Genomic DNA, 27,563 nt, shown 5'->3' with positions numbered 1-27,563 from the left:
CACCTCACGTTATGACTGGTAGAAACGCTGTGGTTGACCACTTCAGAGCACGCGCTGAATCAATTGTCACAACATTCAGGCAGTTACAAGGATGTTGAAAAAAAAACCCACATACATTTCTTTAAAAAAAAAAAAAAAAAAAAAACCACACAAGCGTTTCTTAAAAAGAGAAATCACAAAAGTTTAACATTGTCATGGCAACACATACTAAAGATAAAAGGTCCCAGAAAAGCCACACCCCCAAATCAGAAGTTCAGAATGAAGTCCTCACTTATTCGTGGAATAATTACCTCGGCACTTAAAAACCCTATTACTGAGACGTGTCCTAAAACACCAGAAAGTGTAACCACCACTATATACTAGTTAAAAAAAAACAGTTTTATGCCGACTTTGAGGAAAAAGCGGCCTATTCCAGTAGAACTCCTGTCCCAAGTACACACCTCTGAAAGCCCCAGATTGCGGGAACATCGCTTCACGTAGGAGAGATCCCTGAAAACTGGGTGTGAATTCCCACTGTGGTCAATCAAAGACAAATTTAACTGATTCAGAAAAGTGTCTTTTAAAGGGAACTAAGCACGAGTCCTTGCGCAGGGAGGGAAGAGGACGGGCCCACAGGCGAAGCCCGTCCCACGCTGGGGCCACCCTCTGGGGTGGGTGGGAGGGGGACGCGGGGGCCTCCCCGTGTGGCACCCACGGCACCCTTAGGGACGAAGCGCTGGCCAGCGCGCCCTATGCCCCAAGGAAACGACCAGAGACGCGGCAGCACAGGCTGCCCAGGCAGCAGCGGGGCGTCGAGGAAGACGATCAAGAAGAACGAGAGCGACGAACACGCAAGCGCAAACAAGATGGCGCAGACGAGATGGAGGAAGATGTGCGAGACTGGGCGGCGCCGCGGGTCCCCGGAGCGGCGCCGGCCCGAGGGGCGACCCGACACTGGAGGGCACGTCCTAGCTGTCCAAACTGAGGGACACACCCAAAGGCCACAAGGTTACCTCTGAAATGACAGGGAAGGGCTTAAAGTGGAGAAGAGATGCTCATCCTCTCGCCGCTCTGGTGCCCACGGACGGCAGGGGCCCGGGGGCCACGCTCAGGCCTCCTGAGCAGGGACCGGCGCTAGGCCGACCGGCTAAGGGCTACACAGAAGGCTCGAGAGACGACAGAACGATGGGGATGGTCAGGATGCGGCCAGTCCTGGGGCAGAGGCTCAATCGGTGTCGAATAAGCTGTTAGTTACACAAACAGGTCTGGGCACTGCCTCTGCGCGGAGGAGGGAAAACCTCGAGGGTGCCTCCCTGACCCTGCCTACCTGGCTCTTCTAGAACACAGCTCTCTCCAGACTCACTTCAGGACAAGGCGTTTCCAATTCCAAAGTAAGCGTCCCCTCTCTCTCCCCGCCCCCTGAAGTCACTGCCACTACAGTGACGCGACCTTCAAACGCTCAGAAACTGAGTGTCTGTCAAGACAGGGGAAGGCTGGTCAGGTCCTCTCTGCGATCACAGCGCCCCTCCTCCTGGCACTGCTCCGCTGCTGCCGGCTCTAGTGCGGTGCTAGTGCGCGTGTGCCGGGGGCCGGGACGGAATTCCAAAATGGCCGTGCGCACCGTGCACACCGCGGGTCCGTCTCTCGCTAAGCTCAGCTTCCCCCTGGCGTCACTGTGCCGCTCCACGTCCATATCTCTGCTCGCCACTACCCTTGGCGCTAGTGATTTCTGCCCTGCTTCCTGCCTCCTCTCCCGCACTCTCTTTAGAAAGAGCTGTTCTCACCTCCGAGCTTCTCTATCCCCAATGCTCACTTACTTTGTTGGTTTCGCTTGTCACTGGCATTTTTCAAAGGGAGGCAAACAGGACAGTCATGTCGTGTGCAGTTCTTCCAATGAGAGATGATTTGTCGTGAAGATGCACAATGGGCAACTATGACCAGAAAAACAACGAGATGTTATTTTTCTATCCAGATCGTCACACTTTCAATTACACCTAAATTATAATGCCAGATTCCATAAGAAAATGGTAACATGTGTAACCATAACACAGTACAGGCAGTCCTCAACTTACAAACGGGATGTTTTCCAAAAGTTTGTAAGTCAACTGTTGAGAATTCTGAACAAAAGTTTCCCACAGAAGCAATGCCATGAATGATGGTGAGTAAGATTCAGCCCACAAAACAAAAACTATCCGACCTGAAATACCGAACGGTTGGAATGAAAGGTAGGACAAATAATAATTACGTCGTGTCACTATTGAAAATAAAATTTCTACGTTATGTTGAAGGATGAAACCATCTAAATAAATACTGCAGTTCAAGAAATACATACAGAGAAGCACATGAGAAGCCTGTGGAGAGTCTAAAGTGGACGCCGGTCACTTCTCTAAGTACTTGAGAGAGTGACGGAACCTAGTGGTTACTCTCAGTCTTGATTTTCACTCTGTACTAAGGCACTGTGATTTCTTTCTAAAGGCCCAGCATGGCCCGCCCCTACTTCTCCATCAGGATCAGGGTTATGCCGGGGGCTCACATATGTCACCAAGGGAGAGAGGGAGGTCAGGGAGAGATTCTCCCTAAGGTTTAGGAGCACAAGTAAGAAGACAGAGAGGAGGATAAAGACGAAAGAAAGCACAGTTGTTAGTAAGAAACACTTTCCTCTGCAGACTCAAGGCGTCCGCCACAGAAGAGGGGGAAGGGAGCACAGGACGCGCCTGAATCACCCCCTTCTCGAGGAGAAGGCAGGAGGGGGCAGGGATGATACGGTGCACACGGTTTCCCATGTCACGGATCGTCACCTAGGACGACTTCGCTGGTATCCTGATCGGCCTCAAGACGAAAGGGCAGAGGAGCGAGGCGGGGGCCCCACGGCCAGAACACACGAAACAGCTGCAAGACCGATGCTCGAGGTTCAGGGAAGGTGTGCGTGCGTGCCTGTGCCGCGCCGCCCGAAGAAAACCGGAGCTAGACACGTATGATGAAGACAGGGCTCAAGAAGTGACAAATGTCTTCCGTGACAGAGGAAGGAGAAAGAGAACAGAGGCAGGGCGCAGCCTGGCCCAGTAAAAGCGCACAGAATCTTAGGAAACCAAACCGCCGTCGTCCCAAGCAGGTAAGCGCCCCAGCGGCACGTGACGGGCTGGTGCGTGGGGACGTAGGTTCTAGGAACCTCATTCACGAGAGAGCTACTGAAGGACACTACAGACAAATTTCATCCTAAGCCATGCCACCGGGATTTCAGAAAACAGCACTTACCTTGACAGGCTTTCCCAGCCTGACAGTGTGTCATGTGATTCAAAACATTCTTCATGGTTCGGCAATGCGGGAGAGAGCAGGCCCGAACTTCTCCGTTCGCTTGTTCTCGTCTCTGACACTTGTGAGCATGAAGCAGTAGAACCAGCTGCTGCTGTATCAGTTTGCGCTTTTCAGGATCTGCAGTGGGGCCTGCTGTGATCGCTTGTGTGGGTACAATTCCCACCGAAGTTTGCATCTGAGACTAAAATAAAACAAATTAATAAAGATACTTTAATAAGCTTCCAGAGGCCTAACTCATGTTCACTGTTTTTCAAACTCATGTTAAAGCTGACGGACCACACTGGCCACAGAGAGAAGGGGGCTGGCGTGGTTTTCTTCAACTCATCAGCAATTTTAAGGAAGGTCCAGGAGCACAGAAATAAACCAAACCAACTCAGAGGGCTGATTACAGTTCACTCGTGGGGCACCAGGGGGGCTCAGTCGGTTAAGCAGCTGACTCTTGATTTCAGCTCTGGTCACAATCTCATGATTCCGGGGAGAGAGAGCCCCTTATCTGGCTCTGTGCTGACAGCACGGAGCCTGCTTGGGATCCGTTCTCCCCCTTTTTCTCTGCTCCTCCCTGCTTGCACACGTGTGTTCTCTTTCTCTCTTAAAATAAGTAAATAACATTTGAAAAAATACAAATAAAACTAAAGTTCACTCATGTGCGAGCACCTCGGAGCAAGAAAACGACACCCGTTCTTTAACTGCAGTAACCAAAGCCCAGCTTATTCTACGACCTAGTCAAGTGCAGGAGAAGCTGTGGACTGGCTTAGCTCGAACCATAGGAAACTGCTGTTTTCATAGGCCCAGGGGCCCAAGGCTGGCAATTTCAAATGGTTCAACCTAATTAAGGGGACTGTCAAGGCCTGACCAATCACAGCCCAATGCAAATATCCAATACACCAGAAGCACCGGAGCCAGTGTGGATTTCATTATCTTGTGACCAGAAGGACACCCTCACTCGTTACCTCTCCTCAGAAATAACAGGACACTTAACACGACCCTCTGGTACAAGTGGTAATGCTCGTGAATTGCTTTGCCTTCTATTAAAATTTCAATGGACAATTTTTCTGACAATTGTTTCAAAAAGTGTCTGATGATCTGTTAATGTACAGAAACAGAATTTAATTGCTTTCATCCTTGCAAACTAACAAGCCAGGGCGACTACGCCTCTTGACTGCAAAGCAAAGGGAAAAGGGGGCCCAAGGAGCCTTCTTACTCTTTGCAGATGGCCGATGCCCTTCAGACAAACTCCATGACACTCAAGAAGCGAGAGGAATGGGACACTCCTAATATGCAACAACAGAGTCCACAGTACAGGGGCTGCTCACCTTCTCTTGTGCAGGGACCCGGAAGGGCTCCCAGCTCCGTTTCCCAACACCCCCTGCCTCCCCTAAACCACACCACCTCTCGCACTTTTCAAATTAAGAGTCAAAACTATCTATCTGTTGGGGCGACTGGGTGACTCAGTCAGTTAAGTGTCTGACTCTTGATTTCGGCTCAGGTCAGGATCTCACAGTTCGTGGGATCAGCCCCACGGCGGGCTCTGCACTGACAGCAGAGAGTCGGCTTGGGATTCTCTCTCTCCCTCTCTCTCTGCCCCTCGCCCACTTGCACTCTCTCTCTCTCTCAAAATAAATACATAAACATTAAAAAAAGCTACTTGCAATTAGGAGAAAAAAACTCTACAAATATTTTTTAATGAACCAAAGCTCATTTTTAAAAACTTACAGGGTTTTCTGTTTGGGTTTTATAAGAACTCAGAAAATAAGTACGTAGAAAAGCCTCAGAAGCACAACTCCTGGAAGCCTAACTATGGTCTAAAGAAAAAGCAAAGTCCCAGCTGAGAAGTTGAGTATCCTGACTGGAGAAGCACTTAACTTGTAAGAGAAAAGAACTTCTCTTCCTTATGTTTATTTTTTGCTGGTTACAAAAGTATTATATACGTGCTGCAGAAAATGTGAACAGCAACAGAGTTATGAAGGAAATAATTAACACTTGAAATCCCAATACCCAGGAGTCCACTACTTAAGAGTTGATAGGTTTTTCTTCTTCCAGTCTTTTCATCCATGTACACGCATATGTACGAACCATAATCGATAGTCTTGTCCCCTCCCCCGCCACACACAAACACACACACGACTTGGTGTCTACTCCAGGCTCTGTCCCATATCGTTGTTTCATACGATATGACAGCATGATTTGTAATGAGCATACGGCTACACATTTATCCAATCTCCCACTGCTCAACATAAACCGTACCCTCACCCTTTTCTTGCAACTTAAATACAGCTTTGATAAATAGCCTCTGACTATGCCCCCAGCAACATTCAGTACTGATGTGAAAACTCTCCTCCTCGATCAGCTTACTCCCCCAGAGAGAAAGCCCAACCAGAAATCAACAGGAGTGGACAAATGCAAGAGGACCCTTGTTTAGGCCTCTCTCATGCATTTATTACCAAAATTTCAAATATACAGTGAAGTAGACCAGTAAGGATACCATTATACACCTAACAAAAGGAACGATGCTTTAATACCCGTTAATACTTAGTCCATGTGCAAATTTCTCCAGTTGTCCCCAAAACACCTTTTAGAGTTGGTTTGCACAGATCAGGACCCGATTAAGGCCCATGCCCCATATTTGGTGGTGGTTGTTAAGGTTCTTCATCTACTGCCTCCCTCCCCCTTTTATTTTTTTCATGATGCTGACTTGTTTAAGAGACCACGTCAGTTGTCCTATTTCCTAACATGCGGAGCGCCTGTACGGCTCAGTAGGTGGAGAGCCTGACTCTTGACTTCAGCTCGGGTCATATCTCACGCTTTGTGAGAATGAGCCCTACATCGAGCTTTGCACTGATGGTGCAGAGCCTGCTTGGAAATTTTCCCTCTCACTCTCTCTCCAAATAAATAAACCAACTTAAAAAAAAAAAAGAAAAAGAAAAAAGAACTGAGATGTAGTGACATGTGATGCTCAACAGCTTTAAAAAAAAATAAAAATATAAAATACAGAAATGCTACATACAAAGATATAAATCGTATAAAAGTCAGGTAAAACTCCTAACCTTATAATTAAATTATAAACAGACTGCTTTTGGGGCACCTGGGGGGCTCAGTCAGTTAAGCATCCGACTTCGGCTCAGGTCATGATCTCGCGGTTTCTGAGTTCGAGCACCGCGTCGGGTTTTGCGCGGACAGCTTGGAGCCTGGAGCCTGCTTCGGATTCTGTGTCTCCCTCTCTCTCTCTGACCCTCCCGTTTGTGCTCTGTCTCTTTCTCTCAAAACTAAACACTACAAATAAATAAATAAACAAACAAACAAACAAACAAATAAATAAATAAATATGCTGCTTTTAAAGTTACTAAAAATTAACGCACTGTGTCTCATGTGGGATGTTCTTCAGCATGTTTTGAACTATACTGACCATACTTTGAAAGCCCACCACGTCGAAAGAGCATGGATGCAAAGTACAAGGCGCACGTGTGTCAGCAGATGCCTAATGAGCTCTACACATTGCAGACAGGTCCCGGACAAAATGGAACGGAAGACCCGTCTCGGGTGCCTGTGCTGGCCGTCCCGAGGACTTTGCACACCTGCGCAGGGCTAGTCCGGGGAGCGAGGCGCGTGCAAACGCAGGACACACTTCAGCACCTCCATTCACAGACCGATGTCTGAAGAGGACGAAGGAGCTACACAAACTGCAAGTTTCCCGAAATCTGTCAGAAACGCCCGTCAGGGGCTACCGACGACTTCTCTGCTCGGTGCTCCCCGCCCAGGCGGGCCAGGAAGTGAAGGAAAAGTGCTCAGGCGAGAACCTCCCTTTAAACAAAAAACGCTGCCATATTGTAAGTTCGCTCAGAAGAAGCGAATACGTTTTATGTACTTTTGCTTCCGTAACAGCCAAGAAAATTCTGAAAAACAGTAAAAATAAAGGGAGAACCTATCTTGCCAGACACCAGAGGTACAGAGCTACAAAAGACACGTGTACACATGAAATGAGCAGACAGATCATCAGGTGTTGTCTCAAACCGGACAGCGATGGCAGCAATCTGTGACCCCTGCACCAACCTACATATAAAAATCAGCTCCAGGTGGATTACAGTGAACACAGATTAAAGGTGATAAAAGTACTAGAAAAAAATAAAGAATATTTTTAGAATGATGGGAAGAAAAAGTGAACACAAACAATAAAGTTTAAGTGAAAAAACTGAGGAGAAAAAAATAGTTTTTTTTAGAAGAAGAAATAGTCAAAAGACAGGACCACTGCCAAAACTGATGACATGGTGTCAAACTGTTGTCCAGAAAGGTTGTGGCATTTGTTATCCTAGAAAGAGCTCTGAGGAGGAAACAATTTAAAAATGTAACTATTCCGCTAAAAAGTTTGGGGGAAAAATGTACCGGCACCTTAACCGAGGACACACGAGTAAACGGCAAACGTAAAACATGTCCTGTGCCTCAGTGCCAGGACCCCTGGACAGAGTCAAGAGTCTGCCCAACCACTAGTGTGAAGAGGGCAGGCCTGGACACTCACACGCAGAAGCGCCAAGGTGGGCCTTCCTCACGTCATACTCAAATATTAACTCGAAATGAACCGAAGTCCTACCAGTGAGCACTGAAACCACAAAACTCTTAGAGAAATTGTAAGAGATTTTCATGACCTTGGATTAGGCAGTGAGTTCTTAGATATGCCACCAAAAGCACAAACAATAGCCAACAACAAAGATAAACTGAATGTCATTAAAATTAAATACGGTTCTGCTTCAAAGGCCACCCATGAGAAAGTCAAAGGACAGCCCAAAGGATGGGAGAAAATCATAGATGTGATGGGGACTTGCATCTAAAACACACCAAGAACGTTCACAACTCCATGATAAAAAGACAAATAATCTAATTTAAAGATGGGCATAGGACCTGACTGCTTCTCCAAAGAAGATATACAGGGGCACCTGGGTGGCTCAGTCGGTTGAGCGTCCGACTTCGGCTCGGGTCATGATCTCACGGTATGTGAGTTCGAGCCCCGCATCGGGCTCTGTGCTGACTGCTCAGAGCCTGGAGCCTGTTTCAGATTCTGTGTCTCCCTCTCTCTCTGACCCTCCCCCGTTCATGCTCTGTCTCTCTCTGTCTCAAAAATAAATAAACGTTAAAAAATAAAATTAAAAAAAAAAAAAGAAGATATACAAATGATCAATAAACACATGAAGAGATGCTCAACATCATCAGTCATCAGCGCCATTAGCCACCAGGGAAACCGAAATCAGAACCACAATGAAATACAACTTCACAACCCCAGCAGGATGGCTACAATCAATGATGACAGACAGATAGACAGACAGAAGGAGACAGAACACGTGTCGGTGAGCCTGTGGAAAACTGCACCGTGGAGCCACTGTGGAGAACAGTCTGGCAGCTCGTCGTAAAGTTAACCTAGGGTCACCATGAGACTCAGCAATCCCCACCCCCCCCACCAAGTATCTACTCAAGAGAACCGAGAAATACGACCACACAAAAATGTGCACACAAATGTGTGTAGCAGCTTTATTCCTAACAGCCAAAAAACCAGAAACAACTCAAATGCTCATTAACTGATGAATGAAAAAACAAAACGTGAAATATCCAAAATGGAGTATTATTCAGCCATGAAAAGGTACTGACACGTGCTACAGTATGAACTCTGAAAACATCATGCTCTGTGAAAACAGCCAGTCACAAAAGAGCACACACGGTATAATACCATCTCTTTGAAATATCTAGAATAGGTAACTCTACGGGGGCAGAAAATACATTACTGGTTGCTTCTGGCCGGGGGGGGGGGGGGGGGGGGGGGTCACAGAAAATGAGGAGTGAGTGCAAATGGTACAGGGTTTCTCTTCAGGATGACAGAACTAAAATTAATTGTGGTGATGGTTACAGAATGCACTAAACACCACTGAATTACACACTTTCAAGGCAGGAACTGTATGGTGTGAGTTATATCTCAATAAAATGGTTTTTAGAAAAGCTCTCACCATCAAAAAAAAAAATGAAATTAAGATAAAAAGGCATTTTTCACCTACCAATCTGACCAAAATAAAAATATAACTGGTATTGATTAAGGCATACAGGAAAAAAAAAAATCTCAGGTGCTGTGGTGATGATGCAACTGAGGGCAAACTCTGGAAAGCAACCAGCACCCAAAAGGAAAGTTGCACTGTTTTGAACCAGCAGTTTCACTTCTTGTAACTTACTATCAGGGAGGTAAGAAACTGGACTAGCACATGCACATGTCTGCGCAAAGACAGGCCTTGTATCTTGATTAAATTACTGAAAGTGGGAACACTTCTAAATCCTGTAGGTAGACTAGTTCAATTATGACTATAGACCTATTGAAATAATATGCAGCCATGAAAAATAAGGCAGACCTTAAGCGACCCCAGTCAAATCCATGGGAAGAAAGGCCCAGCCAAACTCCGTCCAAATCCTTGACCCCAACCCCCGCAAAGATTGTGAGACGTAGTGAAAGGATTGTTACATGAGGATAATAAAAATGGAGACCTTTATGTTCTCATGAAAAGCTGTCTATGTTAAACATATTAAACTAAAAAGAGGAAGTTCTAAAATAAAACCATAAAATCATTGTTTTTCCTTATTAACTTTTTATGTTTGTATCTGATCTTTAAAAAAAACCTTGTTACAGGGGCACCTGGGTGGCTCAAGTTGGTTAAGTGTCCAACTCTTGATTTCAGCTCAGGTCATGATCTCACGGATTGTGAGTTTGAGCTCCGTATCTCCTCTACCCCTGCAGAGCCGGCTTGGGATTCTCTCTCTCTCTCTGTCTCTCTCTCTCTCTCTCTCTCTCTGCCCCTCCCCCACTTGTGCTTTCTCTCATTCTCATTCTCTCTAAAAAGTAAGTAAATAAACAACAGCAACAAAAAATAACTTAAAAACTTTCTTATGATTATCTGGTGGTCATCCCTTCACAGGGGTGAGATCATGTTTATAATTATGTATGGTTTGAATGTTTTACAAGTGTCTACCTTGGTTTTTTTTTTTTTTTTTGGTTAAAGACAATCTCCCACTGGTTTTCTTGTTTTCTTTTTTTTTTTTTTAGGTTTATTTATTTATTTAGAGAAAGGGAGAGGGAGAGGGAGAGGGAGAGGGAGAGGGAGAGGGAGAGGGAGAGGGAGAGGGAGAGGGAGAGGGAGAGGGAGAGGGAGAGGCAGCATGTACATGCGCACAGGGCAAAGAGAGAGGGAGAGAGAGAATCCCATGCAGGCTCCAAGATGTCACGCAAAGCCCGATGCAGGGCTCGAACTCATGAAATGGGAGATGGTGTTCTAGGCCAAAACCAAGAGTTGGATGCTCAACTGACTGAGTCGCTTATGCGCCCCGCGTCTACCATTTTTATAACCAGAAAACATTCTACATTGGAGAAAAAAGAAAGCAGAGGAATCAGTAGAAAACACTGAAGATTTTAATTTTAATATAAAATTTAAAACCTTCAAGGTCCCAGGTCCCAGAAGGTGATTAAGATGAGTATTTTGTAATGCAAAGGTGGTAAAGGCCTTTGTCAAAAGAAAATATAAAGCAGTGCTCCCTAACTAATCCCCAGTAAAACCTCTTGAAACACAAATTCCCCATTCCTCCCTCCCAAAGACTATGATTCACAAAGCTGATGTGGAGCCAGAAGCATTTCTATTTGTTAAAGTTCCACAGGGGAGTGCTTTATCGTTTTAAGCTTTATACTTTTCCAGATTTTCCAAAATGAACATGCATGTACTTTTACAGTGAGAAGAAAACAAAACATTTAAAAGAAAAAAAGCACACGGTGAGTCTGAAGCAGCGGCAGACGGTTCCATAAAGGCAAAGTGCCAGAGGCCAGACTACCAAAGAATTGACAATTTCTCCACGACCAAATCTGCTGGGAACAAATGCAAAGGCAATCAACAAACTAGGAAACAATAAGTGAAACACACAAGACAAAGCCAATGATCACCAGGTATTCTGTCTCTTCCTCTTGGCCGGTCTTTACTTCTCAAGTTCTCTGTGCCAGGCTCTGTGTTCAGCGCCCAACAAGCAGCAGCTCATTTAATACTCAATTGCCAAGGGAGGAACTAACTCGGGGCCAACCCCAAGTTACAGGAGAAGTAACTGGGGCCCAGAAGGGGGTACCACATCCAGGCGGCATGCCTGGCGGTAGGAGCACAGTGGGTGATGGAGCGATTGAGTCCCCCCAGCTCTTAACCTCTCTGGAGCTTACCTTGACAGAGGGCTAACCACCTTGCTTTTCTGTCAAGTGTTCTAAGAGAATCTAACAGAAAAACCGGAGAAAGACAGGAGCTAAGCCACTCAAGGAAGAAGTGCAAGTCTCTAAACCGAAGTACTTTAATTCTCACTAGTAATCAAAGAAATGCAAATCAAAATAAGGAAATACCATTTTCTCCTATCAAAGGACAGAGTGACAACCCCAGCCTCAGGAGAACTGTTTCATACTGGAGCCGGGCACGCAGCTTTTGCTGCAAGGCAAAATAACAGTATCCAGCAAAAGCCTTAAAATACAAGCAGTACGCTTTTCTGGAACTTGAACGAGTTCGCATGCAATTCCTCATCATGGAAGGAGGAGGTGAGTGTGCTGGAGAAGTCACAACGGTTCAATCACGATTCTACCCTGCACGTGAACACTGTAAGCCAGGAGTCACCGCAGGTCAACACAAAGCGCACTGGCCCACAGCTGCGGGGTGTAGAGCATGCTCGCCCCCTCCAGGTTGTGCTAGATCTGGCCACATGCTCTTTGCATGTCACCATAACTCAGTCACCGTTCACACCTCTGTCCATCAAACAAACTCGAAAAGCAAACCTTTTATATTTTGGTATTCCTTAATATTTCAAGGAATCTAACAAGTACTTTTATCAGGATTGTTATGGTTACATAGTTGAGGAAGCGGCACCAAACCCATTTTTCTATACGCCCTGTATCCTAGCCTAAGGATACAACCACAGATGTGCATAAGCAGTACATAGAATAAATTTTATCCTGGCGTTCTTCCTAGAAAAAAGTTCTTGTACATTACGTGTCCAAGAATAGGCTGTCACGTCTGCAAAGACTAATGCAAACAGTACACAGTAGGAACTGACCAAGACAGGACGGCGTGAAAGAGCGTCCTCTCTCGCGCCCATGTCCACGTGAGGCTGGGATTCCCGGAGATGGCCCAAATCTTCCACATCTCCACTGGGGTCCAGACCCACGCTCCTCTGACATCCTTCCTTTGGCCCATCTGGAAGCTTTACTTCTCCCCAACCTCCACTTAAAGTCAGAAAATGACACCAAAGCAAACACCAGGTGGGACACACAATTGCTCTGCAAGATTTGCCTGTTCTGATTCCCCCAGAAGGACCCTAGAACAGCTGGGTCCGCAAAGCTTTGGAGTCATAAAATAAAGAAAACGCTCATTAAATGCACACAGCTATCAAACTGGGGAGAGGTGATAATCACCTTTGAGATGGTAAAGATCAACTAGCAAGAAAAAGAACATAGCTGTTCAGATAGATAGACTTGTTCTCTTCGTTTGCTTAGTGCTTACAGATTTTAAAAAATAAGAATACTTTACAGTTTAAGATTTATTTGTATTTTTTTTAAAGATTTTATTTTTAAGCAATGTCTTCGCTCAACGTGGAGCTCGAACTTACGACCTTGAGATCAAGAGTCACATGCTCTACCGACTGAGCCAGCCAAGCACCCCTACAGTATAAGATTTAAATCCCAAAGGACAATAACTTAAAACGAACAAGTTGGACAAGAATGATTTTTAAGTAATCTTCCAAATAAGAAATACTGTGATTTTAGAACCGAGAACAAATGGTTACAACAAGAAAGAAAACATGATGGATGAGCTGGGGACAGGGGAGGCCACAGGCAAGGGACTGACCACTGGCCACCCCCATGACTCCCTCCCCCAGCCTCAAGGTCACTCCTTCTGAACCGAAGTCAGTCTGCCCAGGAGGGACAAGGGGGGGCAGAAAGAGAGAGAAAGGGAGACACAGAATCTGAAGCCGGTTCCAAGCTCCAAGCTGTCAGCACAGAGCCCAATGCAGGGCTTGATCTCACAGTCTGCGAGATCATGACCTGAACCAAAGTCGGACGCTTAACCGAATGAGCCACCCAGGCGTCCCAGAAATATTCTTCTCGAAGACTTATTACAGTAAGTTTTTGATAATTTAGCAAATTCCTCATGTGACAAATCTGTGTCCCGCCAGAACGACATAGCTGGGATGGGGCCGTTAGCTGCTTGTGGGTGGCGAGCATTCTGCCGTGGCCATTGCGGGGCTGTCTGTGCGTCTCGGAGTTGTGTCTCTGTTTCTTAAGGTGTGTCCGTGGACCCGCTGCGACAGAGTGCTGGGCTTCCTGGTCAGAATCTTTTAGAGAAAGGGCGGGAAATCCCTGCTTTTGTGGTCGCTGTTCAGTTTCTCCTTTCTCGGTTTCCCAGTTCTCTGACCCTCCCCTGCGGGCACACGCCTCCACTGGCCACGTTTGCCTTCCATGGACAGATCTGGATCAGCAGCCACCTGGGGGCCTCGCCCAAAGCTTCCACTTCAAACTCCTGTGACACGTGAACAAAGTGCCTCCTAACACATTCTTGCGAGCAAATTTACAAGTTAGTAGCACTCCTGATTCCCTGCATTACAACTTTAAGAACGGGAAGGCTCCATAATGGAGTTCGGAGTTTTTGTCAAGAAGCAAAGAAAACAAACGAACAAACAAAACCCCCAGACCAAACAAGACCACCACCCTGCCCATGAACTTCCTATCAGTACCCTCGCAGAAGCCCGCATCCGGGAGCCCCAAAGGAAATCCTGCCGCAGAAGCTGGTGAGGAGGCCCTTCGGTCACTCAACTTTCTCAGATTAGACACACCCAAGATGTGCCCCACTTCTAAACAACACTCCATTAAAAACAACCCGGGACCTGTCCTGAAGGTCAGCCATGACCTAATTGACAAATCCAGTCCCAAATGAGGCCTGAGTTTCCCTCCTTCCTGCAAATGCTCCCTAGTTCTCTTGTGTTAGGACTTCTTCAGGTGAAAATGGCAGAAAGGACAACGTCACCAAGAACGAGGGGCCTCCCCTTCCAGAGCATTGCCCTGGAACTTCTCCCCCTCTGCCTCCTCACACATCGTCGTGCACACTCCTCCTTCCAGATGACCCACAGGGACCTCAATCCCAGGCCACACAAAGACGACCTAACCTCTACCTGTAGCCAAATCTTCTCCTGTTCTTTTGTCAGTACAATTTAAATAATGAAAAAATCCTTAGAGCCATGAAAGCTCTCCTGGAAAACTATACACTGAATATGTATGTTAACAGTTATGTCACTCTTATTAATTTAGATGATGAACAAGTAAAATAACATACATAGTGTTTTTTATTAGATCTAAATCTTGATGCTTTCTAAAACACATCCTGATTTCAAAGACACTACAATCTGGAAAAAAAGTGCATCTCAGAATCATGAAATACAGTAACACTGTGATAAAATTTCTAACTAACTTAAATAATCTGTAAGAAGTTAAGAAATTACAAACACAATAGCCAAAGTTAGAACCGTGATGAGACACATGCCAATTTGCTTTTGAATATTATGCCGAGAATCTATACACCCTCAACCACGGCCCTCGCTGCACCAGGGACTCTAGGCCACAGCACATCCCAGCACACGTCCCGGAGGGTCAGAACAGCTGGGAACCCTGTGGGTGACAACAGAGCACCCAAGGGTTCCCATGACCGCTGACTTCAAAGAAAAAAGACCATCCCGTAAACTGACCCGCACATCCCGGGGACACTCTCCTGCCCTCATCTGACTCACCATCTCGGCAGCCACCGGTGCCTCCTGTTCAAGTGCTCTCCTCTCTCGGCTGCAGGGAGAGCAACCCGTTACCCTGCTTCTCCTCCACCGGTCTCGCTCCCAGGGATCTCCCGCTCCCTGTGGAGTGGGACCGCGGCTGCCCTACTTGGACGCTCACCCGTTTGCCTGGTGCCTCCGCCTGGACATCCCACAGGCATCTCAAGAGGAACACAGGTGAAGTACAGTTACAAACGCCCTCCCCTCCGTCACCTCCTCCTCACCCATCTCCAGTCTGTTTCTCTCCCAGCCCAGTAAATGGTCCCACCACCCACCAAGCCACCTTACGTGGTGGCCCCACACTTCCATTCCAATGGCAAACCGTGTGTGGTCTCCTGGACCCTCCCCTCTGTGATCAAGTGTGTCCTCTGGCGTAGACCACGCAGTGATCCCTGCCACCCAAGGCCCTCCCTGAGCTGGTCCCCGCTTGGCCCCCGACATACATGCACAGCGCTCTGCCCTCACTTGAGAGCTGCCGTGCCCGCTGGCTGCCTGCTGGCTCCTACACAGCCAGTGCTCTCCCAGTGCCCCGGGGTCTCTGTGGCTTCTGCCACAGGTCCTTCTGACCTCGCCCTTAAATGTCCCTGCTGGGTCTGGCCTTCTCTCCAATGGCTCATCTAAGGAGGTCCCCACATCAACCTCAACCACTGCCTGCTACTCAGAGCTGCTGGGGCAGTTTGTGTTTGTGATTATTTGTTTTCAATCACCTCACCACCTCCCAAGTTTCCTGAAAGAGGGGGTGAGCTCTACATCACCCACCCACACCTGCATCCTGGCGTGCGGGCCGAGAGGAGGTTTTCAACAAACAGGGTGAATTAAAGGGATGGCTACATCCTCAGCCTTTCTCAACAACTACCCAGGATGCTGGAATCCTCCAGAAACTAGGAGAGGAGAGAAGCCAGAGCCCCAAAGCCAACGACTAAGTGGCTTAAAATCACTCCATGAAGAGCTCCAACCGGGGCACCAGGGCTCTGATGGGACTTGTCTGCCGCACCAAATCTAGCTGCGCTTTAAAAGCCGATTCCCCAAAGCATGACAAAACACACAAATGAGATCAAAGCTTCCCATTCTTTTTCATTAAAGACACCCAGTTTTTGCTACCTTCTTTCCCTCACTGTGCAAAACAACAAATAAATTAAAAAAAAAAAAAAATCAATGGATTCCAAGGGGCAGATACAATTTGGAAAATCCAAGGAAGAGCACAAGACATGCTGAAGGAAGCAACGGAGACAGACTAGAGAGGGGTTCCCGGTGACTTGGGGCTACAAAAACCACACCAGGCATTATTCAAAAGAGCTTTGGGCTTTGCAGACAGGAGCTACGTAGCCTTGAACAAATCAAAGCTCCTCAGACCCTCAACTTCCCCATCTGTAAAATGGGACATGTCATAATGTCTTTTAAGAGGCTGGTGCAGAAATAAGGTCAAGCGCAGGGCATGAGGACGCTCAGAAAGATGGCAGGCCAACTACGCGCACTTGCTGTCTCACGTCTCTGCCAGTCCCCTCTGGTCCCCATCCCAACAGCACCGAGGCTGTGACTGGCTCACGCTCCTTCACAGACACACGCTGGTCAAGTACGCCCCGTGCCCTCCAGGTCAATGTCTGAGGACAGCATTCAAAGCCTGCCCTCCAAAGGCACCTGCTGGAGATCTCCACGAAGTCCACACGTGCCCCTGTGGGAAAGTGGAGCTAGGCAAACAGTGCAGCTCCACAGACAATACTTCCTCAGTTTACCCTGACATTCTGATAAGGCTGAGGGGGTAGGGGTGAGAAAGAGTGTGTGGTCGCGACGGAGGGGGAGAGGGAGAGAAAAGGGCGGATGGGGAAAACTGGTTTTATGTGTCAGGTGTCACAGACACAGAGGAAAGCTGGAGCGCTATTGCTACGGGCCCCCGACCACGTCCCGGAGCAGGCGCTCTCAACTGGGGCGATGGTGCGAGGGACAAAGGGCTGTGAGCAGACGCCGGGTGAGGGGCACAGTACACAGGATAGACCTCCCAACAGGGAAGGGTCCAGCCCCAAACGTCCCCGGGGCCAAGGGGGAGAGAAGCGCTGTCCCAGACCAAAGGGCTATCGCCATGAGCCCCGGCCCAGGTGAAGGGAACCAGAAGCCTCTTTACGCTCCAGAACGAACCTGCCCCTGAGGTGCACACCACAACCAGGAATTCGGTCACTGGAAGCAGGGGGCAGGCAGGCAGGCAGCACGAGGCAAGAGGACTCTGCCACCAAGCTGGAGGCGAAGGAGACGCTGGGGAAGGTTTGGAAAGAGAAGAAAGGACGTTAGCCGGGGTTTCCCAGACCACAAACGGGGAACGCCTATACAAAAGCACACACTCTCACTCCACGGCCAGGCGTAGGCGACAGTCGCCGGCACCGGCGGCCACACAAGGAGTCTGGAAAAGGAAGACCAGGAAAGACCAGGGAGAGTGTGGGGGCCGGGTCCCGGCTCGCTGCCCCGGAGCTTGGAGGGGTCGACCCAGGGAGCAGCAGGGGTAGTTTCGGGTCCTGGATATGCACAGCTGAGAACAGCACGGTCCTGGCAACAAAATGTCACTGCAAGGAGAGCAGCAGATCCAGGGAGATTACAGGGAGATGATCAGAAGAAATAAAGTAGTATAAACTTTAAATAGTTTGAGAACAGATTTTATTACTTGTAGCCTCCTTTTCTTAAATTTTTTTTTTTAATGTTGTTTATTTTTGAGAGACCGAGTGTGAGTGGGGGTGGGGCAGAGAGAGAGGGAGACACAGAACCCAAAGCAGGCTCCAGGCTCTGTCAGCACAGAACCCATCGCGGGGCTCCAACTCACAGACTGCGAGATCATGATCTGAGCCGAAGTGGGACGCCCAACAGACTGAGCCACCCAGGCGCCCCCCGCCTTTTTTTTTTTTTTAAGAACAAAGAATGTAACAGAGGTAACACTTGATCAGGACACCTCGCTCTTACCACTCCGCCCCTGTTTCCGACAGCCTCACAACTTTCAGGACTCTAAGCAATGTCCACTTCTTAGTTTTGACAACTGCACCAAGGTTACAGAAGATGCTAACTAACATCAGGAGAAGCCAGGCAACAGATATACAGGGATTCTCTGGTATCTTCACGGCAGACATTTAAGTAAAAAGTTTTTAAAAATCGAAAGACAAACCAAACATTTTACTTTTCTGAATGTAATCTGCTGGCTCTCCTCTGAGCCTTTCTAAACCACCACGGCACAACTGCACGGAAGGCAAGCTGGGAAGGGCGGGTTCCCAGCAACAAGCCTGGGGAAGGAGACAGCGGGCTGTTCCCGGCCTTGACTGACCACCAGACGCACACCAGATTCTCAGCCAAGTGTGCACTGCACGGTGAAGTCTGACGAAAGAACACACTTCCCCCTTAGCGTTTGGAATTTTAAAGCATTCTATTTTGTGGTGCAAAAGGAGCTGTTCTCCCATTTCTATCTTGGTGAGTCAGGCTGAGAGGCTCCAAGGCTAGTTCCCATCTCATAGGTGGGCAATGTCAAGAAGGAACACGTGTGAAACCACCTATCAAGTTGGACACGATACCCTTCTCGCACAAACACCACATAGTCCTCTGGACATAAATGCCCTTCGTCTGTAACACAAATCGATGGGCTTCTCTGACAGCCTCGACCACCAAGAGGAAGCGTGAGAAAATCCCAGCTCTCCTGCTCCACTACCTGTCATCCGCAGGTGCGAGCCTCCTCCTTGCACCCCGGGAGCCGAGGAGGACTGGCTAAACCATCTCTACCTGGCCTCTGCTCGCCAGCTCATCGAAGAAGACATAAGCTCACTGAGAGGGTGCTCCTCATGAGAACTACGTTTTCCTATCACCCATGACACGTGTCCGGTTGCAGACCTTCACTGTCAGCATGACACACCCCACACGCCAGAGCACCCACTGGAGACCACGGCCAGAGAGCCAAGGGCAACTTACCATGTTTGGCACGTTGGTGACGGAAGGATTCTTGATGTCTGTAGGGAAGGGAGGCAAACTATTGACCATGCTCTGTTTGCTGGATAACTGGGGGTTCACTCCAGGGGCTCCCATTTGCTGCCCTCCAGTTTGACTAAAGGGTTGTCCAAATGGACTTGTGTTACCAGCCATTCCCATCTGAAACAAAAAGAGGCAACATCAGCCGTCACGACACGGTCACGTACACAAGGAAGGGCCTCAGAAATGCTCCCTTTGACCCAAGAAAGCAAAAATCACTACTTCTCGTGAAACCCTCATTTCGATTATAAATTAAAGGCTCATTCTCAAGGTTCATTCTGCATGACGAACAGCGTGACTTGCTCAAGCGGCTGCACACCGAAGGCGGAAGACGCAGGAGCTGCCGGCAACAGCTCTCTGCCATCCTCTCCGGCATCAAAACGAGAACTGCTGTTTCCACCCTCCCCCACGCCCCGCACCCCGACAGGGGCAGCAACACAGTGAGAAAATCATCCGGAAGACAAAAGCTTCCGGAATCTCTGACAAAGGGGAGCTCCTTGTGTTTAATGCTAGCCCACTTCTTTCAGGTTTCCCCCATCAGTTTTAAACTCCATTTCCATTCATTCAAAACACACACGAGACACGCTGACAAAGGAACAATGTAATGTCTGGGATTCACTTTAGTACTCCCATGAGGCAAGGGGTAGAGGCAAGAAGGGGGCCTAGATGAGGAATGACTGGCCACATGTTGCTTCCTCCTAGCCAGGTGACACGCGTGTGTGTGTGTGGAGGGGTGGAGGTTGTCACATTACCTTCTCTAAGATCACACGTCCGAATGTTCCATAAAGAAATTCTTCTTTTAAATTAGTGAAACAAAGTAAAACATACAGTAGCTGAAGGCGAGAACAGGAAGGAAGAGCCCCCACCTACGCCCCCCTCCAGCTCCAGCCGATACAGGAGTGAGCTCGGGGACCCCACCTGCCCTCCGGAGGAACAGAGACTGGCTTTTCTCGCCTGCCTTGCTTTTCCGCAAAGTTCTAGCATTCTACCTATTGCCTAGTGCTCGCTCTACTTTTCTGGTATCTTGGTGCGTTTGATGTTTGGGAACTGGGAGGAAGGGGTCCCAAGGGAAGACCTCCTAGGGATCAATCAAGAAACTGAATCGGTTCTCCCCAGCAGCCCCACACCGGGATGGCTGCCTCTGTCGGGGTAACTTACACTCGTTCCTCCTACGGACCCCGATCTCACTCGTAAGGTGAGTGTCCTGAACAAGAAGAATTACATGAGATCTTTCAGCTCTAAGATTTTAGGTTGCAGACAAATCAATGCTTAACACAGCTGACCCTTTCAGCTGAAATGTCCACATAAAAACACAAATAAAGACAAACCAGCAGAACCAAGAAGATCTCGCTCCTGAGCACTTACTTTCAAGTGCCTTTTTCAAAGTGAACATATTCCAGTTGCCACTTTTGCACTATTTGCTTTCCTTGAATAAATGGAAACAAATTTAAACTCAACTGAACTTCAAATTTAACTTGAGTAACTGGAAAACAAATTCTTCACAAAGCCCAGTAACGAGGCTCAACATTGAGTTCAGAGGATTTAAGCAAAGAAAGCACATGGTAGCTCAGGAAACTTAATATGTTCTGAACCAGGTTCCTTCAGTTGTTATCTGAAACTCTGAAGAACTGAAACAAGAATTTGGATTTTCAGAAAGTTTTACACAAAATTAACTCATGTAGTAATTATTGCTTAGAATTTGTTTTACCGCATAAAAATCTACTGTGAACTCGTCCTCACGGTCAGCAGTACTTCCTGACCGCCTGCTGCGAGCCAGGCCCGGTTCAGAGTACACGCAGAGACACCATTTTCCCACCAGTTACGGAGTGCACTCCTTAAACCCACCAATGTGACAAACGAGAAAATCAATGCTGTCGTGGAAGCTTCTAGCATCAACAAACCGAAGTGGGCAGCAGTGAGAGGGTGGGAAGGAGAAGTAGCTGTCCTCCTACTCGCACCAACCGTCCAAGGTCAGAGCGAAGTAAACACCAAGAGGCCGTTGAGCTCCCAAAGGGCTTCTGTGAGTCTCAAAGTTCACCCCACCTGGTTTGAAAAACCTATTTCTATGATCATCTTGCCAGGGCGAAAGGGCAGTGAGTAGGTGGTCTGCTTGTTTGGGTACTAGCTCTGGGCAGAGCACTTTCTAACTGGCTGAACCAAGAGTTGCAGAGTGTGTAACGCATTCTGACAGATTTTACCAGGGAATTCTTGTTAATTTTTCTTCTTAACCATCCAATAATGAAGGAAACTGTCTCAATGTGGTTTTGATCCTCACGGGGCAAGAAGCAAGGTAAAGTCAAAGTCAAAGATCACAGACAGCAGGTAAGGAATGTCCAGTTCACCGGGGACCATCCTTAGCCTGTGACAACAAACACAGCTCCAGAGATCAAGCACAGTGAGCCCAGGCTCTAAGGCAGAGCTCCACCCCCTCGGTCCAGAGCCAGCCCCGGGCTGACCCTCCCCAGTCAGAGCTAACAGGGGGACCAAAGGACAGTCTTACAAAGGGCCGCGCCTCCCATCTCCCCCGTCCTGGACCGTCTCAACATAACCTGGTAGAACTAACAGCTGCTCTCCAGTCCTAGCCTACAGCTTGGGGTCAAAACTATTTGCTTCTAGAGACTTGCAGATTTCTGAATTTCTGTTCCATACTTACTCTCCTTTGACCAGACTGAATATATGTGGTCCCGAATCTAGGTTTACACACATTTTTAGCATCGAGGCATAAAACAAAGTACTAAAATCAAAAGGTCTAATTCCAATTAATAAACATCTTCATGTTTGTTCTAATTTCCCAACAGTTTTTTGACAACAACTTAGTAAACCGGGCTCTATTTGCAACTGAAGTTTATCCAGATCTGGTTTAAGGCTGCTAGAGAACTAGCATGTAATCTTTTCAATAAAATTCAGAAGGCAGAACGGCAGCACTAGGAAACTGTTCAATTGATGGTGAACGAATGAATAAATTAAAGCCTGTGGAATTGATGTCTACGCTCTGCCTCAATCAGCAACAGCTCACACGTGGTGTTAACTCGACTCTTTTGGAGCACCTTAAGCACCGAGTTCAATCTCAGAAAACACAAAAAATTGACAAGGAAGTATGGGAAGCTCTCCCATAAAGAAATCTCAATTAAATAGTGAAGGTCTACCACGTCTTCCCGTGAAAAACCACTCTTGTGACCAGGAGTGTCACTCATGTGAAAACCTGCTCCCTCCGTTGTCTGAGGCTCTCACCTCACGAGAGAAGGGGACAGGAGAACGGCAGTCCCTGTACTCAGAAAAGCGCAAACAAGATTAGAAGGAGGAAAAGTCACTGGTGCCAGACCCTGAGGCTTACCCACACCCCACCGCACGGGGATGCGGATTATGTATTAGCTGAACCAGGGCTTTACAGCATGACATCCAAAGAGGAAATCTCTCTTCAGAGTTTAGCTCAAGGAACCTGAACAATACCTACACATGCCTTTACTACGGAAACAGTGTCTGAAGCAAACTGTGGTCACCCTGCCCGGCCCATCAATCAGAAACTGCTGAAGCCCTGAGCCGTCTGGCAAGCAGGTGAGTGACAGCCATCTACAGGAGACGGGCAGGTAGACGACGCTTCTCTTTGCACTCTGACAGCCGCGTACTATAGATACAGCGTGGAAAGTACAAAACGCTACGCGACTCTATGGCATTCTTTGCCAAAGATCTGTCTTTGGCACAAAACCAGGATAAAACTTGCCTTCCTGGAACACATCTCCTCTGTGTGCTTGGGCCCTGGCACATAGTGAGTGTTTAACCAGCACCTGGGGGAAGGAACCAAATAAACGAACACTCTAGGAGATCACTGCAACACATGGCTCAGAACGAAATCCCAACGTCAGCCCTGAGGGCAGATGCGATCACAGAACAGCGGACCAGCCACCGTAGCCAGGCCCAAATGATGTCACCACTGGCTGGAAGGGTACTTCCCTTCCAGAAGACAGCCCCTTCTATCTTCTAACACTCGTCATGAGGACCTGAGCTCCTGGCTGGAGCAGACAGGCAGCCTGCCGGCCATGCGAGGAGACTATGCCCCCATGAGCCGGTTTCACGGGAGGATGATATAGCTCTGTGTCGCAGCACAGCATCCACAGGAGCCAGGCCTGCTGTAAAACGGGTCCTCTACACTACATCCACTGGGCCAGCAAACCCTTGGCTTTGGTCAGGGCTCCAGGCATGCGCCTCCCAAGGGCCTCCCAGTGATGCAAAGAAATACTGATCTATCAGCCTAAGAGGTCACCACTGGCTACAAACAGCCTCCTCTGCTGACCTCTGCATGTGGGACAAATATTTTCACTTTCTACTTGTGTCGTGATATGAAAACTATCAACATATATTAATTAAAAAACAAGCTCTGGAGAGGGGGGGGGGCACGCCTCGGTGGCCCAGTCAGTTAAGTGTCTGACTCTTGATTTCGGCTCAGGTCATGATCTCACAGTTTGCAGGATGGAACCCTGTGACAACAGAGCCTGCTTTAGGTTCTCTCAGTTCCTCTCTCTCTCTGTCCCTCCCCCAGAGGTGCTCGCTCTCTCTCAAAATAAATAAACATTAAAAAAAAAAAAAAAAAAAAAACAAGCTCTGGGCTCCCAAAAAAACAGCAAGACTCTCTCCACTCCACTAACCCTGGGAACATCTTTACTACTCATGCAACTCACCTAATCAAATAAGGCAGTACACTGAAAACCAAAGAACGAACTAGGCGAGTTTAAATAAAAAAAACTCCTAACTGTAGAAATTTCTTCCCCAAATAGGTTTCTACAATAGTAGTGACTTCTTGCTCCTTGATAGGAAAGAGGGACAGAGAAGCACTTTCCACTTAGGGCCCCCCCCCCCGCCCCCAGGCTGCAGCTCCTCCCCCAAGAGCAGCAGCCCAACCCCCATGTGACAGGGCGGTGGGAACAGGGGCTAACCTCAGTAGTCCATGGCAAGGAGGGGGGCTGGGGCAGTCATGCCCTTAGAAATTTTGTGTGATATGCATTTTGGGGAGAAAAGGTCCATTATAAGATTCCCAAAGGAGGGGGGTGTCTTAAGATCCCCTATAGGTTAAGGACGCCTGCCCTAGGGAAGCCAACTCCCCACTGCCTGTCCCTCTCAAGTCTCAGGGGAGGGCAAGCTCTCCCCACATCTCACACACCCCTGCTATGTATGGGCCTTCTCCAGCAGACAGTCTCTGGTCCAAAGACATCAACCACTCAAGTAAACCACCACCCTCACAAATGAACTCTCCCCAGTTTTCACCTCCAAGCATGCTCTTTTAACACACACTCACGGGAAGGATCAGATCATACCCATTTAGGAGCTAAAAGCCTGATGGGGACAACACTGTGTGACCAGCTAAGAATATGTGGAAGAGGACAGAGGCAGAGGAGGAACAGCACCGGAGGGAAGATGCTTCCACCGCACGATCTTACTTCGCGTCAGCCAGGCCTTTAGAAATGCATTAAGTGGCGACAGACGCTACGTTTGATGTGGTTTCAATGAGACCACTGAACACGTTCTTTTTTCAAAAGCTGAACTCTGTATCCTCGTACCTTGATATACACTTAAAACCACACTACACGGCAGAGCTGGCAGAGGAATTCCTGCTCTGGGGGGCGCTACTGATGCCAGCCAGGAGACAGATAGGAAACAGAATGTGACCGTCAGCAATAAGCTTCGTAGGGACAGCTGGACAGGTTATCGTTTTCAGGCCGAAGGGCCTCAGAGAATATCTGGTTAAAACTTATCCCTGTGTGGATGAGGCCAGGGTGGTCCAGAAAGGACACAGCGATCAGCTGGAGAACTGACCAGGACGTTCTCCCCTCCTTGCTGAGCACAACCCGTCTCCTCCGGGTACATCCGGATTGCACACGCATGGCACTGGACACTGCTCGACAAGGAGGCTCAGTCCACAAAGACCAGGCGTCATGGGCCAAAGCCAGCCCAATGCCTGTTTTTGAAAAAACAAAACAAACTAAAGTTTTATTGAAACACAGCCACAAGTTAAGATTTCATTCCGTTAGGCAGCGAGCTGTAGTTAAGTGTATGGACTCTGGGGACAGTTACCCGGTCTCAGGGTGGCTCTGCTAAGTGACAGCTGTGTGGTCCTGATCATCCTACTTAAACGTCTCTGTGCCCTGGTTCTGTCACCTCTAAAATAGAGAAAATAGCACCTCCTCTTAGACTGAGTGAAGGTAAAACAAACCCACAAACGTTAAGACCTTAGGACGAGTAACTGACATATAGTAAGCGCTACAGGTGTTGGCTAGGACTCTGCTAACACTGTTTGGGGAGAAATCGTTTTATGTTACATACGATTTCTTTCAAAAGTATGCTTAGGGTCATAACAAAATAAATGAATCTTTTTCAGAGAACATATGATGGTGGGAAGTTACTCGAACAGGTAGGTTCAGAGGCAGAGGCCAGCCGGAGTTACTGGCAATGGATTATGAGACACTTTCAGAGAAACATGAGATGAACCTGTGCCAAGCCCCATCCTGTGCACTTAGTAGTCGTAGCAATACTTGTGATGGGAAACTGTGTTCAAGCTGCACTTCCAGTTCTCACTTTAGACTGTTTTCTCGCCTTAAAACCACCACTCGGAAAGTTCACTTCAGTCTTAGGACGTATCAGAGGTAATAACAATACAACGCCAGCATACCCTAGGCCTAACCTTCCTGGGTTGGAATTTAAACCAAAACACGGAAGAAGTGGACAAGAAAGAATACGTCCACCAAGAAGAGAGAACGATGGAGCTCCCGCTTGTAAGCCGGCTGGGACACAGCAACAAGGGCTCCATCCTGAGGTGGCTTCGACCCAGTCCAGGAGGGTCACTAGCCTCTTCCTTCACAGGCTGGCATACACGTGAAGCCACAGACTCAGAGAGGGTGTGCAAAGACAATACAATCTCAAACACTGTGAGCAAACATTTGCCAAATAATTTAAGAGCCAGAAGTATTCATTCTTTTCGAAAATGAACCAGAACTAACCCAGAGTACGGCCATATCATTTGTAAAGCCAAAAGCATTTTCTCTTGGCAACCTACCATTGTTGGGACAAAGCCAAGAAAAGCAGTTTTCATGGAAAGACATGGCTGCATTCAGTTGTCTGCTATCACCCGCTTGCTCTTGGAATCCTTCCAGTACCTCAACTTGCCAAGTCAAGAGTAAGGAGAAATACGCAAGAGACTGCAATGCCAAGGCCGTCGCCTGGCTTGTGCAGCGTCACCTGGAGCAAGAGAACTGGGCTGGGGGCCTCGGGCACGTGAGCGGCTTGGCCCACCTCACTGGACTCGTCTCTTACAATGCTGCCAACCTGGAAATTATTCAGGGAGATACACAGCCCCCGAGTCTGGACACTTCCCTTAGACCAATAAATCACAACTGCGAGATCAGTGAGAGTATTTAGCGACTCTCATGGTATTTCACTCGGGTGATATATGACCAGAACGTGACTTAGAAACAATGGAAACTGCTAAAAGGAAGGTGACGGGGCAGCAAATCACTGCCAAGGCCCCAGGCCTAGGGTTCCATCTGTATTCACCCAACTACTCTAAAGCTGCTAGCAACAAAACCAAGGGCCTTAACACAGTCGGCCTACCTGGGCATGGCCCAACATTCAGACACACAGCTCCCGACAGCTCGCTGGCAAAAGCCCCGGGCCAAGGGCAGTGGGAGACTGTAATCCCGGTGTTGTGCTCATCAGCCTCAAGGCTAGGACAAACCTCTCGGCTCTCTAAGTCTCAGTTCTCCTCGGCTATAAAACATGAAACATTCAGGTGACCATTAGGTGACCTTTGAAGTTCCTTCAGAGCCTAAATCCGAGGACTGCTTTGGTTTTAAACAACCAGTTCTTGATTCACATAAGGTCCACACTCCTGGAAGGCCCAGTTACTCGCAGTGGATGACAACTGGGGACTTGGGAGTTGGCAGAGCCCAGGGCTGGGCCCTGGGGCAGGAGGACCTCCCAGGACAGTGCCCCCACGAGGACCCTGTGGGGTGGCCAGCAGCCTGTCCGGAACACTGGGGGTCTCCCTGCCACCCACACTGCTCAGGGCCCACAGCCTTTCTGCACCCTCCATACCATCTCAGAGTGTGTCACACACAAAGTAACCCCAGGTAAGGGCAACAGAAAGGCAAGCAATTCCTTCCCCCAATGCTTCCAGGTCCAAATACCTTCTTGGGGAGAAAAGCAGCCTCTGTAGGATGGAGTATTCCTTGAGAGCAAAGGCCCGGCCCAGCGCACCCCACAGCAGCCATGGAGAAAGGAGGGGGGAAGAGGTGATAAAAGAAAGGAAAGAAAAGGCAAAAAGAGAAAAGCATTTTATTTTACAAAGAGCAAATCTTTTTTTTTTTTTTTTTTTTAATGTTTATGTATTTGTTTTGTGAGAGAGAGCATACGTGTGCAAGAAGGGCAGAGAGGGAAAGAGA

General features: G+C 48.1%; 1 protein-coding gene across 4 annotated transcripts in view; it reads right to left on the bottom strand.

The window, feature by feature from the left end:
• The window catches only part of LOC122209604 (CREB binding protein), a 124,640-nt gene that overhangs the window by 48,395 nt on the left and 48,682 nt on the right, over positions 1–27,563 (bottom strand). For 3 of the 4 annotated variants that reach the window (XM_042921608.1, XM_042921609.1, XM_042921611.1), the window contains 3 exons: positions 19,078–19,254; positions 3,235–3,475; positions 1,797–1,910 (listed from right to left, as the gene is read on the bottom strand). In XM_042921608.1, coding sequence (XP_042777542.1) covers positions 1,797–1,910; positions 3,235–3,475; positions 19,078–19,254 — 532 coding nt within the window. The remainder of the gene's footprint in view (positions 1–1,796; positions 1,911–3,234; positions 3,476–19,077; positions 19,255–27,563) is intronic. The other variant, XM_042921610.1, reaches the window with a different exon arrangement.

This window comes from Panthera leo, chromosome E3 (genome assembly GCF_018350215.1).
Source record: "Panthera leo isolate Ple1 chromosome E3, P.leo_Ple1_pat1.1, whole genome shotgun sequence".
In the NCBI taxonomy this organism is placed as follows: domain Eukaryota; kingdom Metazoa; phylum Chordata; class Mammalia; order Carnivora; family Felidae; genus Panthera; species Panthera leo.
Note: the sequence above shows the minus strand (reverse complement) of the source record. Positions and strands in the feature narration are given on the sequence as shown.